Raw genomic sequence first — 15,811 nt, forward strand, 5'->3', positions numbered from 1 at the left:
AATGTCCAGATGAAATTTAGACTAACATCCCCCCACACACCTCCCCATATTGCTTTGACACATCGGCAGATGTTTGACCATTTTATCAAGCAAAACAATGCTCCTTTACATAAGACATTTTATGCAAATAGAAAGAACAAGAGCTGTCACCATAGGATGACTTATGCCCCCTATAAACGCTTGACAGAAGATATGAGCTTTTTTCGAAACCTAAACGCAGATTTCGAAACCTAAACGCGGACTCAAGGTCAAGGTCACAGGGGTAAAAATGTGTGTGCCTATAGACAGGCCTTGTCCATATACACATGCATACCAAATATGAAGGTTATATCTCAAGGGACATAGAAGTTATGAGCATTTTTCAAAACCTAAACGCAAAGTGTGACGGAAAGACGGACAGACAGACAGACGGACAGTCCGATCACTATATGCTCCTTTTTCTTCGAAAGGGGGCATACAAACTTCAATGGACAAAATTGCCACCTGTGGGGAAACAAAATTGTCCACTACTACTCCTTATGAAAATGGTGTCCAGCAACAATTAAGGTAGTTAAACAGACAAGAAATTCAAACAGACCTAGAAAACCCAACCAACCACTTGATGACTTCAGACAGTGATGTTTTTGGAATAATTTGATATACAATTCCCTTTATATTTTTTATCTGATTGGCCTGCCACATTTTAAAAAAAGTTGAAGAACAAACTGCCAGTATATACATGTGATTCTTCAAACTTTGTTGGGGAATGAAATGATGAATATCACAAACAAAATGAAAACAACATCAGTAATACATATGTTCTTGCTAAATGAACACATACAATTAATGATCTTTGGTACCGGTGGAAAATTGTTTTTAAGTTTTAAAACTTACAAAATGAAAAAATAAAGTATGATACATAATGTTTGAAATAGTGTCTGCTTCATTTTCAGAGGGGTAATCACCTGACAAACAAGATGGCGAGGACCATGCCGAGCAGGTGTTTTTCAAATTTTCTTAGCCTGAGATGTAATTTTGTGACCAGCTAAAAATGTTGCAGAATATAGTCAAGATATAGAGCAAATATTAATATGATATAAACGCTTATCACTTTCTTGCCGATTTGCCTGGAAAGAGAGCGGCATTTTAACAATTAATACAAGCAATTAAAGGTATAAAACAGCGAAAAATAAATGTCTTTGCATGGAAGTGGCAATCTTGTTTTTCAATTTATTACTCCCTAAGTAAGTACAAGATACAGAAAATGATCAGACCTGATAGACACGTTTGAACAGTGAAACTATGTTTAAAACATATAGGTCTATATTAAACAATTCTTAAATTCACATCCACAGATTATTATACATGAGTATACATGTATATATTATATTATACATGTGGTCGTCTCGATGGCATTGCCAGAAGATTGAGTCATTTCATCAACATTGAAGTAAATCCTACACTTCAAAACCATTCATTATCTTTGTTATTGTCACTAATTTCAATATCATCTAAAGAATAAACATGAAGAGAGAAACAAAAGACCTGCACATGTCAACAACAATATGAGTGTATAGTCACCATTGATACTACCCTGTCATGATTTATTTAACACAGTGTACAATTAGAACTTGAGAAATGTTACATTTATATTTGTTTATTGACAAATACATTACAAGAAAGTGTTCTGATGTATAGTTATCAAACCTCAAAGTTGTAATTTTTAAATGTGTCAGAACAAGAATCTGTTAGTCAGCGCCTGGCAAACAACACAATTAGGAAATATTAGTACCTGTGTTTATAGGTTAAAGTGATTTATAGTTCATATATTTCATGTGTTATATTCAACAGAGCAAAGTCACATTAAATTTGATACATTTTTCACCTATCCTCACCCAAAAGAGAATCCAATCTCAAACATAGTTGCAACTTCCAATATTCTCTGTTGAAAGTCTCTTCGAGACATATTTGTTTTCCCAGAAAGCTGGTGTGTCAGAGGCAAAGCTATAATGGCTATGTGCAAACAGCATAAACCAAGAACAGCCTGCGAGTAAAGTTTGAAAGGCGTCAATTTCAACCCTTAGATACTGATGAGCAGCAAACAGAATTAAACCTGAACAGAGTGCAAGTTACTCGCAGGCTGTTCTGGGTTTATGCTGTTTGCACATAGCCATTTTAGCTTTGCCTCCGAGTGTGAAAGGCTTAAGTCAACATTATTTCAAAACATGGAGCCTGGCTTATTTTGGCTTTTTGGTGAAACGTAAAAAAATAACATTGAATAATGTGTGTGTGTTTTTTTTTGTCTAAAAATAATGCGCTCATTAATGAATATATATCAAAAATATTTGGCAATGTACTGCAGCCCTATAATAAACATTATGATATCAATACACAGTTTAATTATTACATTCACTAAAAACATAACATTAATATTATGAATAAATTATTTTATATAACTAATAATTAATTGTACATTAATCACATCTACATTTTATTTAATTATAGTGCATAATTTGTATGATCATCCTAGTAACAAAACAACTGTTACTTAATTACATGTTTTAAGTATGTTAATCAATTACTTTAAGATACAAGAGCAGTGATCTTACGCCAGTTCAAGTTGTACACATATACATGTATAAGTATTGAGTTAAGAAATTGTTCACCCTTTTGTAATGCCCGCCTAAATTGAACTGTGTTTTAAAGTATTCAACAGAATTATGAACACAAGTTCATATATGAAAAAAAACAACATCACAATTAGAAATACCTCAAATTTTAATACAATGTTAGCTCTTACCACTTTTACGTATTTTAACACATGTGTAGTCCCTTAGAAAGTTAAATTTACTTTATAGCCTTTTTACTAGATCCAAGTTTAAAAGGTTTCAGTTCCGACTCTGATAGGCTGCAAACAGCATAAAACCTGAACAGTCTGCGAGTTACTAGCAGGCTGGTTTGGTTTTATGCTGTTTGCACATAGCCATTTTCACTTAGCTTCTAAGTGGGAAAGCGTTAACAGAAGACTCATGATAGCATAACAACACTAGAGGCAGTGTGCAATTGCCACTGAAAGTAGGCAGGATATCAGAATTGTCCAACAAAATAATTTCTCTTTCATCACAAGGGAGACAACTCTTGACTCTGGGCAGGCATTCACAAAGCTCTTTAGAATTTTTTATTGAAAGTTCGGGGCATAAAACGTTGCGTAATACAATGTACATTATAACCCCTCTGATTCAAATCCAAGACAAAAACACTGAAAAACAAACAAGACGAGTCACTTCAAACACTACGTCTAAACGTATGTTTTGCATTACAAAGTTTGAGTGCACAACAGATGTAATGTGATGTGATAATGAAATGTGATGCTGTTACATAAGTTTAACACTCAAAACCTAGATGCACAAATGGCATAACAGAATATGAATGATGGCTGATAGATTATGGGTATTACATGATAAATGAACGTTATATAGAATTTGATTGCAACAAGGGCTGTTGGTAAAACATGAATGCCCCCCATATGGGCTGTCCGTTGTAATGGCAGCCATTGAGTGAATACGTTTTTTGTCACTGTGACCTTGACCTTTGACCTTGTAACCTGAAAATCAATAGGTGTCCTCTGCGAGTCATGATCAATGTACCTATGAAGTGTCATGATCCTAGGCAAAAGCGTTCTTGAGTTATCATCCGGAAACAAGTTTACTGTTTCGGGTCACTGTGACCTTGACCTTTTACCTGGTGACCTGAAAATCAATATGGGTCATCTGCGAGTCATGATCAATGTACCTATGAAGTTTCATGATCCTAGGCGTAAGCGTTCTTGAGTATCATCCGAAAACCATTTTACTATTTTGGGTCACCGTGACCTTTGACCTAGTGACCTCAAAATAAATAGGGGTCATCTGCGAGTCATGATCTATCTAACGATGAAGTTTCATGATCCTAGGCGTATGCGTTCTTGAGTAATCATCCGGAAACCATTTTACTATTTCGGGTCACCATGACATTGATCTTTGACCTAGTGACCTCAAAATCATTAGGGGTCATTTGCGAGTCATCTACCTATGAAGTTTCATGATATTAGGCGTATGCGTTCTTGAGTTATCATCCGGAAACCATCTGGTGGACGGACATACATACATACATACAGACAGACAGACAGACCGACATGTGCAAAACAATATACCCCTCTTCTTCGAAAGGGGGATATAATTATTAACCTAACACAGACCTACATTAGTACTTGAAAACACTGTTATTATAGTGTTACAATTACTACAGTAATTCTTACGATACTTACTCTGCAATTGATTAAAAGCTAATTTCAATTGTTTAATGGGAAAGTTGGATATAAAACAATAAATACAAAAGGGCTTCTTTTGAGCAAAACCCTGTTTCATTTTACATATAAAGGATACAAAAGAGAAAAACAAAACAAAACTAGGCGTAAGCATTCTTGAGTTATCATCCGAAACCATTTTACTATTTCGAGTCACTGTGACCTTGATCTTTGACCTAGTGACCTGAAAATCAATAGGGGTCATCTGCCAGTCATGATCAATCGATGTATGAAGTTTCATGATCCTAGACCTAAGCGTTCCGGAGTTATCTTCCTGAAACCATATAGTGGACGGACCGACGGACGTACGGACCGACATGAGCAAAAAATATACCCCCTCTTCTTCGAAGGGGGGCATAAAAACTAAGAAACATTTGAATTTCCAAGTGAAATTTTAACACAAACTTTACCAACATATTAAACTTATTAAAAGCAGCGTGTTTTCTTCTTGATTTCCATATTCAAATTGAAGTCTTCATGAGTCATCAATCAACATGAGTCTGAAAAGGGATTTGCAGTGCGAACTTGAGATCTATGAAAAATGTTAAAACTCCACAACAACTTCCACCAGTAGAACCGTTTTGTAGAATGGAGGTACTCACAATCATGTAGAATGTGAATGGACAGATTGTGTAGAAGAAATATCAGCAATAGCAATATTTAGCAGCCTATCTAGTGAACACAAAAAGGCTTTAAAGTCAGAGTCCCATGGACCAAATCATTCCGTTCGTCCAATCTCAATATCTCCATGCAGAACTTCTGACCAGTAGCAGTCAATATCTCACAGAATTTCAGAGCATAACTTTTATTATAACTGATACATTAAATATCTGATACAATATTGCACAAAACCCTCAATTCCAGCCAGTAGAAGTTTATATTCCAAGGGTTCATCGCAAGACTATCTCATCTAAATACGCAGTCTATATTCCAAGGGTTCAGCGCAAGACTATCTCATCAAAATACGCAGTTTATATTCCAAGGGTTCAGCGCAAGACTATCTCATCAAAATACGCAGTTTATATTCCAAGGGTTCAGCGCAAGACTATCTCATCTAAATATGCAGTTTATATTCCAAGGGTTCAGCGCAAGACTATGTCATCTAAATACGCAGTTTATATTCCAAGGGTTCAGCGCAAGACTATCTCATCTAAATACGCAGTTTATATTCCAAGGGTTCAGCGCAAGATTATCTCATCAAAATACGCAGTTTATATTCCAAGGGTTCAGCGCAAGACTATCTCATCAAAATACGCAGTTTATATTCCAAGGGTTCAGCGCAATACTATCTCATCTAAATATGCAGTTTATATTCCAAGGGTTCAGCGCAAGACTATCTCATCTAAATACGCAGTTTATATTCCAAGGGTTCAGCGCAAGACTATCTCATCTAAATACGCAGTTTATATTCCAAGGGTTCAGCGCAAGACTATGTCATCCAAATACGCAGTTTATATTCCAAGGGTTCAGCGCAAGACTATCTCATCTAAATACGCAGTTTATATTCCAAGGGTTCAGCGCAAGACTATCTCATCTAAATGCGCAGTTTATATTCCAAGGGTTCAGCGCAAGACTATCTCATCTAAATACGCAGTTTATATTCCAAGGGTTCAGCGCAAGTATTTCATCTAAAAACATCTAAAAAGCTGATCCAGTTTAAAGCCTTATCCCCTGATTCATTGCTCGCTCATATGGGACTCAAACTAGACTAGTCATTATTTTTTTCTCTTCTTCACGGAGGCCTGTTGGGGAGGCGAGATTTCATTCTTATCGGGTAGACTGGTTCTCTGCTCCTCCAGACGGCTAGACTGGACCTTCTGGATCAGCCCGAAGAAATCTTCGTCTGGGACGGTTGGGGCGGGGCGGTTGTGTGGTAGGGCACTGCACTGATCATCAATACGGGAACCCTGCAACAGATATTTAACGATTTTTTTTCAGGACCCCTAAAAAAACGCTTTTTAAGATGTGTGTGTGTGTGTGTGTGAGGGGGTGAGGTTTAAGGGTTGCGGCCTTATATAACAGGCAAAACTGTTTGCTGTAACAAACATTATAATGAATTCTTTTCTGGACCCCTAGAAAACACTTTTTAAGGGATGGGGGGAGGGTGAGCGTAAGACACACAAAAGGTTGGCTTAACCTTTAAATAGATGATCTTTAAAAAATAAGAAAAAAAATGTTGGGGGGGGGGGGGGGTGGGGGGGGTCTGGGGGGGGGGGGGCATGGGGTATGGTTTGAGTGGAGTGCATTGTGGTATGTCAGGTAAATGTTGTTTTGTCAAACTTTAACATAGATTTATCAATAATATGCATCTTCTAAGTATAAAAGGGGCAATAATTCTGTCAAAATACTAGATACAGTTGTCTGCTCTTGTTTATAGGTAAGGGTCATAATGGTAAACAAGTATGCAAAATATGAAAGCAATATGTTAAGGGACAAAGGAAATATTTGGGGTAGTACGCAAACTTTAACATAGATTTATCAATAATATGCATATTCTAAGTATAAAAGGGGCCATAATTCTGTCAAAATGCTTGATACAGTTGTCTGCTCTTGCTTATAGGTTGGGGTCATGATGGTTAACAAGTATGCAAAATATGAAAGCAATATGTCAAGGGACAATGAAAATAAATAGGGTTGTATGAAAACTTTAACATTTGCATGCTTACGCTAACGGAAACACAGACGCCGGGGTGAGTAGGATAGCTCCACTATATATATATTTCATATATAATAGTCGAGCTAAAAATAATTGCATTTTGAAACAGTTTTTATGTCACAGGGTGGCAATCTGCTATCATGCTCTTAATTTTAACCACATAATCAACAAAAATGCTCTGCATCATGCCATTTTCTCATCGGAAACTCCTGTTAAATGAACAAAAAAAGAGGTCACATCACATTTTTACCTGACAACGCATGAGCATTTCAAAGAAGCTGTCGTCTGGTACGTCGTTAACGTTTCTCTCGCGGAGGTATTGGTTAATAACTGCCTGAAAGTTGAGACCGGGAAACTGCGGTAGTGAGGCTCGCTGGTCGTTCATGCGTGACCCTTGAATGCCTGCCACCATGTCCAAAGTTCTCGCTGTCTGGGGTTGACACTGTGGAGAGATATGAACCAGTCACGTTAGGAATATATAATACAATAATGTCTGGGGTAGACACTGCAGTGAGATGTGATCCAGTCAAGTTAGGAGAATATGATAAAACAATGTTTGGGGTAGACACTGTGGTGAGATGTGAACTAGTCATGTTGGGAGAATACACATGCAAGAAAACGGTCCAGATAGAGCATGATAACCAGCCTAATATCAAGAAAATAAAACACAAGTCAAATGATCACAGTGTATGTTTTCATTAAAAATTGAGTCCGGTATTTGGCCCCATTGGGTATATATTTTCTCAAATGGGACCATCAAATTCCCATTTGAAGGTTTCCAAAAAAAAAGTTTGTTTTTTTCCACATTTTGTTCATCTCCCATCCAGCCATAGAAGTTCAATCTCAGTATAAATAATACTGATAACACTTCTATTGAATTTGAAACATTTCTTAGCAAAACAGCATCAACATTAATTTCCCAATTCAAAGGGACCCAGCTCCATTCCCAAAATGGTGAAAAAAAAACACTGGATGAACCAGTCAAATAATAAGTAAAGGACAAGAAAACGGTGGACCAGTAAATATAGGTGTATACATCAATCAATAGAGGAAAAAAAGATCAACCAGTCAAATAATGAAAATAATAGGAGATAGAAAGAAAATGCCAATTTATGAGAAATGATAATCCAGTCAAGAGAGAAATATAAAATCTTAGCAAGAACAGCGAGGAGCATAAACATAACAATAAAATAAAGGAACAAGACGAATGAAAATAAATGAAAGCATATATGTCAGTTGGCAATACACAAATCATCAGTTTATATTTGATATATTTATACCCGCGTTTTTTTAACGGACCTGTTTGTGTGGTTTGTCGGATATTGTTATTTGATTCCAGAATTAATAGTATCGTGAATCATCGCGCTCATGGTTAATAAAATGGTCTATATGGTCGAATATTTCTAATTGATTAAAACAAGTACTTATCATGCAATTGTTGAAGACCCATTAAGAATCTATGATTGACATACCATAATAATATCCCAGAATATCTTCATTCAATACCTTTCTGATCAAAATAAAGTTCAAGTGCACATAGTTTAAGAGATAGCGTTTATATAACGATTTCTGTAACTAACCATGAACTGACCTTGATACCTTGCGGGTCGGAATGCATTGCATTAAATAGAGGTAATTATTCCACAGCTGGGATGACGGCTTGTTTAAAGCTTTATACATTTACGTGTTTAACGGTCAATTTCGAAAACAATTTAAACTTTTTTTGTCAAAGAGTATATCAGGTTAACTAACAACAATACTTATATGATCTTATATGTATGAGGGCATTGAATGCAATATCGTAGTAATAACCAAATATGAGAACACAGGCTTTTAATACAAACAATCTGGCGCTGACAATCTTCTAAATATAAAGTCAAAATACTTCCATTATGGCTTTCTATCCACATATCAAGTTTCATCAACTTTAGTTAAGTACTCTTTGAGTTATTGCAGGATGCAGATGATTGGGAATATCGGACGCACAGACTTGGGCTATGGTCCCGTTTGGTTACACGGGTAGAGGACTAATTAAAGAGAGCATCCGTAATGCTGACACGTCAATGTGTGACAAGTGCCAATAACTAGGGTAGAGGACTCATTAAAGAGAGCACCCGTAATGCTAACACATCTATAAGTGACAAGTGCCAATAACTAATATGTATCCATATAAGCATTGCTCTGGGAAAACGGGGCTTAATGAATGTGCGTTAAGTGTCTTCCAACATTAGCCAGGGAAGTCTGTTAATCAGAGACAACACTTTCCCCTGTAATGGTATTTTTTGTTGAAAGGAATTGTCTTCATAGCGAAAATCAATGTTAGGCAGAAAGTGTCGTCCCTAATCAGGGTCTACACTTTGAGCATGTGCATTAAGGCCTATTTTTCAAGAGCAAGACACGTATATAAGCAGATACACTTGCACATTTTTGCCTAACATCAGTCCAACACTTACCCAGTTTGGGTTTGTTCTCCTTGTTTTCTGACTCCAGGAGTCCATTTTTCTCCCCAGGCAACTCGAGGCTGCACCGCTGCTCGTCGATACGGCGACCTTGGAACTTGCTCAGCAGGTCAAAGAAACCATCATGTTCAGGGGACAGCTTCTGAAAAAAGGATATTAAATAACTATCAGAGGATTGATTAAAGACAAAGTTTGATAAGATCAAGACTATTGTTGTTTGTTTTATGTGAACAGCTACACATGACTGTGGGGAAACATTTGAGATGCAGTGTGGGAAAACAGGCCTTAATGCATGTATTTAAATATGAAATTCTTGTTTAAGTGGAAAGTACCGTCCTTAATTAGCCTGTGAAGACACATGGATTAAGCCCTGTCTTCCCAGAACACAGCTCCAATTACTATCAGTGGATTGAAGAAATACAAAGTTTGCTTCAATCAAAGCAATCGTCTTGGTTTGTTTTGTTTGAACAACTTCACATGGCAATGACGAAATATATGAACACAAATGTTTTAAATGAACATTATAACTTTCTCGGAGGATCACAGAAACCATTAGTCCTTTGAAGATAGGGTCTGTGTGGTCACTTCACATTAAAATGTTGATATATAAAAGATACCTCAACATCTGATGTATCTGATGTGGCTTCAGCTTACCTCAACTATAGGTGCCTGATTTTTGGCTATGATTGTCTCTGATGTGGCTACAGCTTACCTCAACCAAAGGGGCCTGGTTCTTACCTATGATTGTCTCTGATGTGGCTACAGCTTACCTCAACCATTGGGGCCTGGTTCTTGCTTGGCTATGATTGTCTCTGATGTGGCTACAGCTTACCTCAACCATTGGGGCCTGGTTCTTAGCTGATTGTCCCTGATGTGGCTACAGCTTACCTCAACCAAAGGGGCCTGGTTTTTGGCTGATTATCCCTGATTTGGCTACAGCTTACCTCAACCAGAGGGGCTTGGTTCTTGGCTGATTGTCCCTGATGAGACTACAGCTTACCTCAACCAGAGGGGCTTGGTTCTTGGCTATGATTGTCTCTGATGTGGCTACATCTTACCTCAACCAGAGAGGCTTGGTTCTTGGCTGATTGTTCCTGATGTGACTACAGCTTACCTCAACCCAAGGGGTCTGGTTCTTGGCTAATTGTCCCTGATGAGGCTACAGCTTACCTCAACCATTGGGGCCTGGTTCTTAGCTGATTGTCCCTGATGTGGCTATAGCTAACCTCAACCAAAGGGGCCTGGTTTTCGGCTGATTGTCCCTGATGTGGCTACAGCTTACCTCAACCAGAGGGGCTAGGTTGTTGGCTATGATTGTCTCTGATGTCGCTACACCTTACCTCAACCAGAGGGGCTCGGTTCTTGGCTGATTGTCCCTGATGTGGCTACAGCTTACCTCAACCCAAGGGGTCTGATTCTTGGCTGATTGTCCCTGATGAGGCTACAGCTTACCTCAACTATAGGGGCCTGATTCTTGGCTATGATTGTTTCTGATGTGGCTACAGCTAACATCAACTATAGGGGCCTGGTTCTTGGCTATGATTGTCCCTGATGTTGCTACAGCTTACCTCAACCATAGGGCCTGATTTTTGGCTATGATTGTTTCTGATGTGACTACAGCTTACCTCAACCATAGGGGCCTGATTCTTGGCTATGATCGTCATTGATGTGACTACAGCTTACCTCAACCATAGGTGCCTGATTTTTGGCTATGATTGTTTCTGATGTGACTACAACTTACCTCAACCATAGGTGCCTGATTTTTGGCTATGATTGTTTCTGATGTGGCTACAGCTTACCTCAACCATAGGGGACTGGTTCTTGGCTATGATTGTTTCTGATGTGACTACAGCTTACCTCAACCATAGGTGCCTGATTTTTGGCTATGATTGTTTCTGATGTGGCTACTGTCATGGATTTCTGCACCTTGGGTATCTTAGGCCTAGCCCTGCCATGTACTGGGATTGTCTTTCCTTTCTTGTCCGGTGTGAGCTTCATCAACTCCATCTGTTCTATGCTGTGTCGCCGGGAGACGCCTGTACGTCGGTCTGGAATTTAACAATAATAATTTAATTTTACATAATTTTATATAATATGTTATGTAAATTTAATATAATTTTTTTAAATTATTGTATTTTTTATACCATATAAAAAAGCAATGAAAAATTTTATTATATATTTTCATTTTATGTTTTGTTTTAATTAAATTTTCAATGACTTAAAATATAACAAAAATGATATAATTATGTATATACTTTTTATTTTTTATTTTTTATTTCTTTTAAGAAAAAAATATATTTGATACCCCAGTTGTGTTACTTAACCCCTTACCACTTAGATATGCATTTTCACTCATGTGTAGGCCCTTAGAACATCAAAAAAAATTAAAGACCTTTAATGCTTGATTCAATTTTGAAAGGCTAAAAAACCAACTCTGATATTCAGATGAGCAGCAAACAGCATAAAACCTGCAAGTTGGCTGTTGTGGTATAATGCTGGATGCATACAGCCATTTTCACTGGACTTAATGCATGTACATCAAGTGTCACCCCAGATCAGTCTGTGTAATCCTCACAGGATTATCGGGTATAAACCTTTCCTCATTTATTAGAATTTCATTAGAAGAGATTTCCTGAAAACAAAACAAGGGCTGTTTGTAAAACATGCATGCCCCCCATATGGGCTGTCAGTTGCAGTGGCAGCCATTGTGTGAATATGTTTTTTTTTCAATGTAACCTTGACCTTTGACCTAGTGACCTGAAAATCAATAGGGGTCAACAGCGAGTCATGACCAATGTACCTATGAAGTTTCATGATCCCAGGTGTAAGTGTTCTTGAGTTATCATCCGGAAACCATTTTACTCGTTCGAGTAACCATGACCTTGACCTTTGACCTAGTGACCTGAAAATCAATAGGGGTCATCTGCAAATATTGATCAATGTACCTATGATGTTTCATGATCCTGGGCATAAGCATTCTTGAGTTATCATCAGGACACCATTTTTCTGTGTCGAGTCACCGTGACCTTGACCTTTGATCTCGTGACCTGAAAATCTATAGGGGTCATCTGCAAGTCATGATCAATGTACCTATGAAGTTTCATGATCCTAGGCGTAAGCGTTCTTGAGTTATCATCCGAAAACCATTTTAGTGGTTCAAGTCACTGTGACCTTGACCTTTGACCTAGTGACCTGAAAGTCAATAGGGAACATCTGGGAGTCATGATCAATGTACCTATAACGTTTCATGATCCTAGGCAAAAGCGTTCTTGAGTTATCATCCAGAAACCATCTGGTGGACGGACTGACGGACGGACCGACCGACATGTGCAAAACAATATACCCCCTCTTCTTCGAAGGGGGACATAAAAATCAAAAATGCAGACAGTTCTATGTGGACTGCACAGGCTAATTTGGGACACTTTAAACACATGCATTAAGCCAAGTTTCCCCAGAACATGACTCATATGTGAGCAAGATATTAAGCCCCGTTTTCCCAGAATGTGAATTGTTAACAAGCTATAACATACACATTCCAACATCCAGATGGTCCAAGGGGCTGGGCCTGTGACCTTCCTCTGGCCCCACTTTGATGCCCAGCACTGACTTGAGGTCAGCAAGGTTCATCTGGGCAGTCACCTGACCTGTCTCATCTTCAATCTGAAAACACATCATTAAGCAATATATGTGAGCCACGCTATGGAAAACTGTGTTTAAAGCATGTGCATAAAGAGTTATCTGTTAATAGCCTTTGCAGTCCACATAGGGCTTATTAGGGAGGACACTTTCAACATTTATGGTTTATTTGTTTAAAGTAAGTCTCTTCTTAGCCAAAATCCAGTTAAAGCAGAAAGTGTCATCCTTGATCAGCCTGTTCAGACTGCACAGGCTAATCAGGGATGACACTTTATGCACATGCATTAAGCCTTGTTTCCCAGAACAAGGCTCATATAAAAATCTAAAGGGAAAAAAGATTCTGCATCCAATTAAGGCAAATGCCCTCGGTAGACGCCTCATCAGTATTTATTCATTAGCCCATTTAAATAAGTCCTAGCATAAAAATAAGGTAAATGTCAAGGTCAATAAGAGCACCGCCTTGCGGGTGCAGACCGCTCATCTATTTTCTTTTTAAAAGTATAGGGACTCTCAATTTCAATCACAATGGAGGGAGGGGTGGAGTGAAGAGAGGTGTATAGTGTGGGGGTGTGGACATTTATTACATTATCTCCCAAAAATGCGGAAAAAAAATGCAAAAAAAAAAAAAAAATCGGGGGTGGGGGGGAGGGGATTCTTGGGTGCGATGGTTGGACGGTATTTCAAAAATAAAATAATAAAAATAAACATTTGTTTTTTTAACCGTTTCAAAAAAAAAATTGGGGTGGGGGTGGGGATGAGGTGTATAGTGTGAGGGAGGGGTGGTCATTTGTGAGATGATCTTAAAAAAAAAAAAAAAAATTAGGGGGGTGGGGGATTCGGGGGGGAAGGGGGGGAGGGCACGGGGGATGGTTTGGGTGGAGTCTATTGTGGTATGTCAGGTAAGAGTAGTTTTGTCAAAGTATCAATCAAATCAAATCATAAATAAAGAAGTTATGGCAATTTTAGCAAAATTCAATAATTTAACCTTGAGAGTCAAGGTCATTCAAAGGTCAAGGTAAAATTCAACTTGCCAGGTACAGTAACCTCATGATAGCATGAAAGTATTTGAAGTTTGAAAGAAATAGCCTTGATACTTTAGAAGTAAAGTGGATCGAAACACAAAATTTAACCATATATTCAAAGTTACTAAGTCAAAAAAGAGCCATAATTCCGTAAAAATGACAACCAGAGTTATGCAACTTGTCCTTTTACTGTACCCTTATGATAGTTTGCGAGTGTTCCAAGTATGAAAGCAATATCTGTGATACTTTAGGGGTAAAGTGGACCAAAACACAAAACTTAACCAAATTTTCAATTTTCTAAGTATAAAGGGCCCATAATTCCGTCCAAATGCCAGTCAGAGTTACATAACTTTGCCTGCACAGTCCCCTCATGATAGTTAATAAGTGTTGCAAGTATGAAAGCAATAGCTTTGATACTGTAGGAATAAAGTGGACCTAAACACAAAACTTAACCAAATTTTCATTTTTTAAGTATAAAAAGGGCACATAATTCTGTCAAAATGCCAGTCAGAGTTACATTACTTTGCCTGCACAGTCCCCTTATGATTGTTAGTAAGTGTTGCAAGTATAAAAGAAAAAGCTTTGATACTTAAGGAATAAAATGGACCTAAACACAAAACTAAGCCAAAATTTTCAATTTTCTAAGTATAAAAAGGGCACATAATTCTGTCAAAATGCATGCCAGAGTTATCTTACTTTGCCTGCCCAGTCCCCTCATAATAGTAAGTAAGTGTACCAAATTTGAATGCAATAGCATTGATACTTTCTGAGAAAAGTGGACCTAAACGCAAAACTTTACCGGACGCCGACGTGATGACAATAGCTCATTTAAAAAAAAATAACAGATGAGCTAAAAAAGAGATGTGCTTGTCCTCTACTACACCGCTTTGAGTTAAAAAAATGTTTTTGATTATATCCCTTTAAAAAAATATTACTTCCCTTGTTAAATGATCTGTACCTGCCACATGAAATAAAATAACCTTCAATATTGAAAAAGTTTTGGCCAATATTAAGGTTTTCGGACGGACACACAGACAGTTTAACTGCTATTTGCCACCCTACCGGGGGCATAAAAACAACTTAGTTCAGTCTGATACCCACCTATAGTGTTCAGCAGCTACTTCAAACTCTCCCAGGAATATGTGGGCATTGCCTAGGTTACTGTAGGCCCGTCTCTCGGCAGCCTTGTCACCAAACTCACGGGCTATTGCTAACCTCTACAATACAACACATGGAAGATGTTATATATGGGCAGGGTATTGCGAAAACCGGTCTTATGTCGTATGCTGCCAGCAAAGCTCAAGACACGCCTGTGCATTTGTGCAGTCTGGTCAGGGACTACACTGTACTCTATTGAGACAACAAAACCTTGTGTGACTTTATAGCACAAAGGATAGCTCCTGACCAGACTGGGAAAACTTTGTGTGACTTTATAGCACACAGGGCAGCTCCTGACCAGACTTGGAAAACTTTAAGTGACTTTATAGCACACAGGGCAGCTCCTGACCAGACTTGGAAAACTTTAAGTGACTTTATAGCACACAAGGCAGCTCTTGACCAGACTTGGAAAACTTTGTGTGACTTTATAGCACACAGGGCAGCTCCCGACCAGACTGGGAAAACTTTAAGTGACTTTATAGCACACACAACAGCTCCTGACAAGACTTGGAAAACTTTAAGTGACTTTATAGCACACAGGGCAGTTCCTGACCAG

General features: G+C 38.1%; 4 protein-coding genes across 7 annotated transcripts in view; 2 read left to right on the forward strand and 2 right to left on the reverse strand.

Moving 5' to 3' along the window:
• LOC127837801 (G-protein coupled receptor 157-like) overlaps positions 1 to 15,811 on the reverse strand; it is a 231,957-nt gene that overhangs the window by 184,681 nt on the left and 31,465 nt on the right. The gene's annotated exons all lie outside the window — the stretch shown is intronic.
• Positions 1 to 15,811, forward strand: part of LOC127837796 (uncharacterized) — a 225,974-nt gene that overhangs the window by 175,903 nt on the left and 34,260 nt on the right. The window lies entirely within an intron of this gene.
• Positions 1 to 15,811, forward strand: part of LOC127837808 (uncharacterized) — a 224,846-nt gene that overhangs the window by 173,485 nt on the left and 35,550 nt on the right. The window lies entirely within an intron of this gene.
• LOC127837809 (G-protein-signaling modulator 2-like) overlaps positions 1 to 15,811 on the reverse strand; it is a 178,789-nt gene that overhangs the window by 162,266 nt on the left and 712 nt on the right. The window contains exons 2-5 of the mRNA XM_052365212.1: positions 15,199 to 15,314; positions 12,970 to 13,099; positions 11,297 to 11,487; positions 9,434 to 9,581 (exon numbers count right to left, since the gene is read on the reverse strand). Of these exons, the coding sequence (XP_052221172.1) occupies positions 9,434 to 9,581; positions 11,297 to 11,487; positions 12,970 to 13,066 (436 nt within the window). The 5' untranslated portion in view covers positions 13,067 to 13,099; positions 15,199 to 15,314. The remainder of the gene's footprint in view (positions 1 to 9,433; positions 9,582 to 11,296; positions 11,488 to 12,969; positions 13,100 to 15,198; positions 15,315 to 15,811) is intronic.

This window comes from Dreissena polymorpha, chromosome 7 (assembly GCF_020536995.1).
Source record: "Dreissena polymorpha isolate Duluth1 chromosome 7, UMN_Dpol_1.0, whole genome shotgun sequence".
In the NCBI taxonomy this organism is placed as follows: domain Eukaryota; kingdom Metazoa; phylum Mollusca; class Bivalvia; order Myida; family Dreissenidae; genus Dreissena; species Dreissena polymorpha.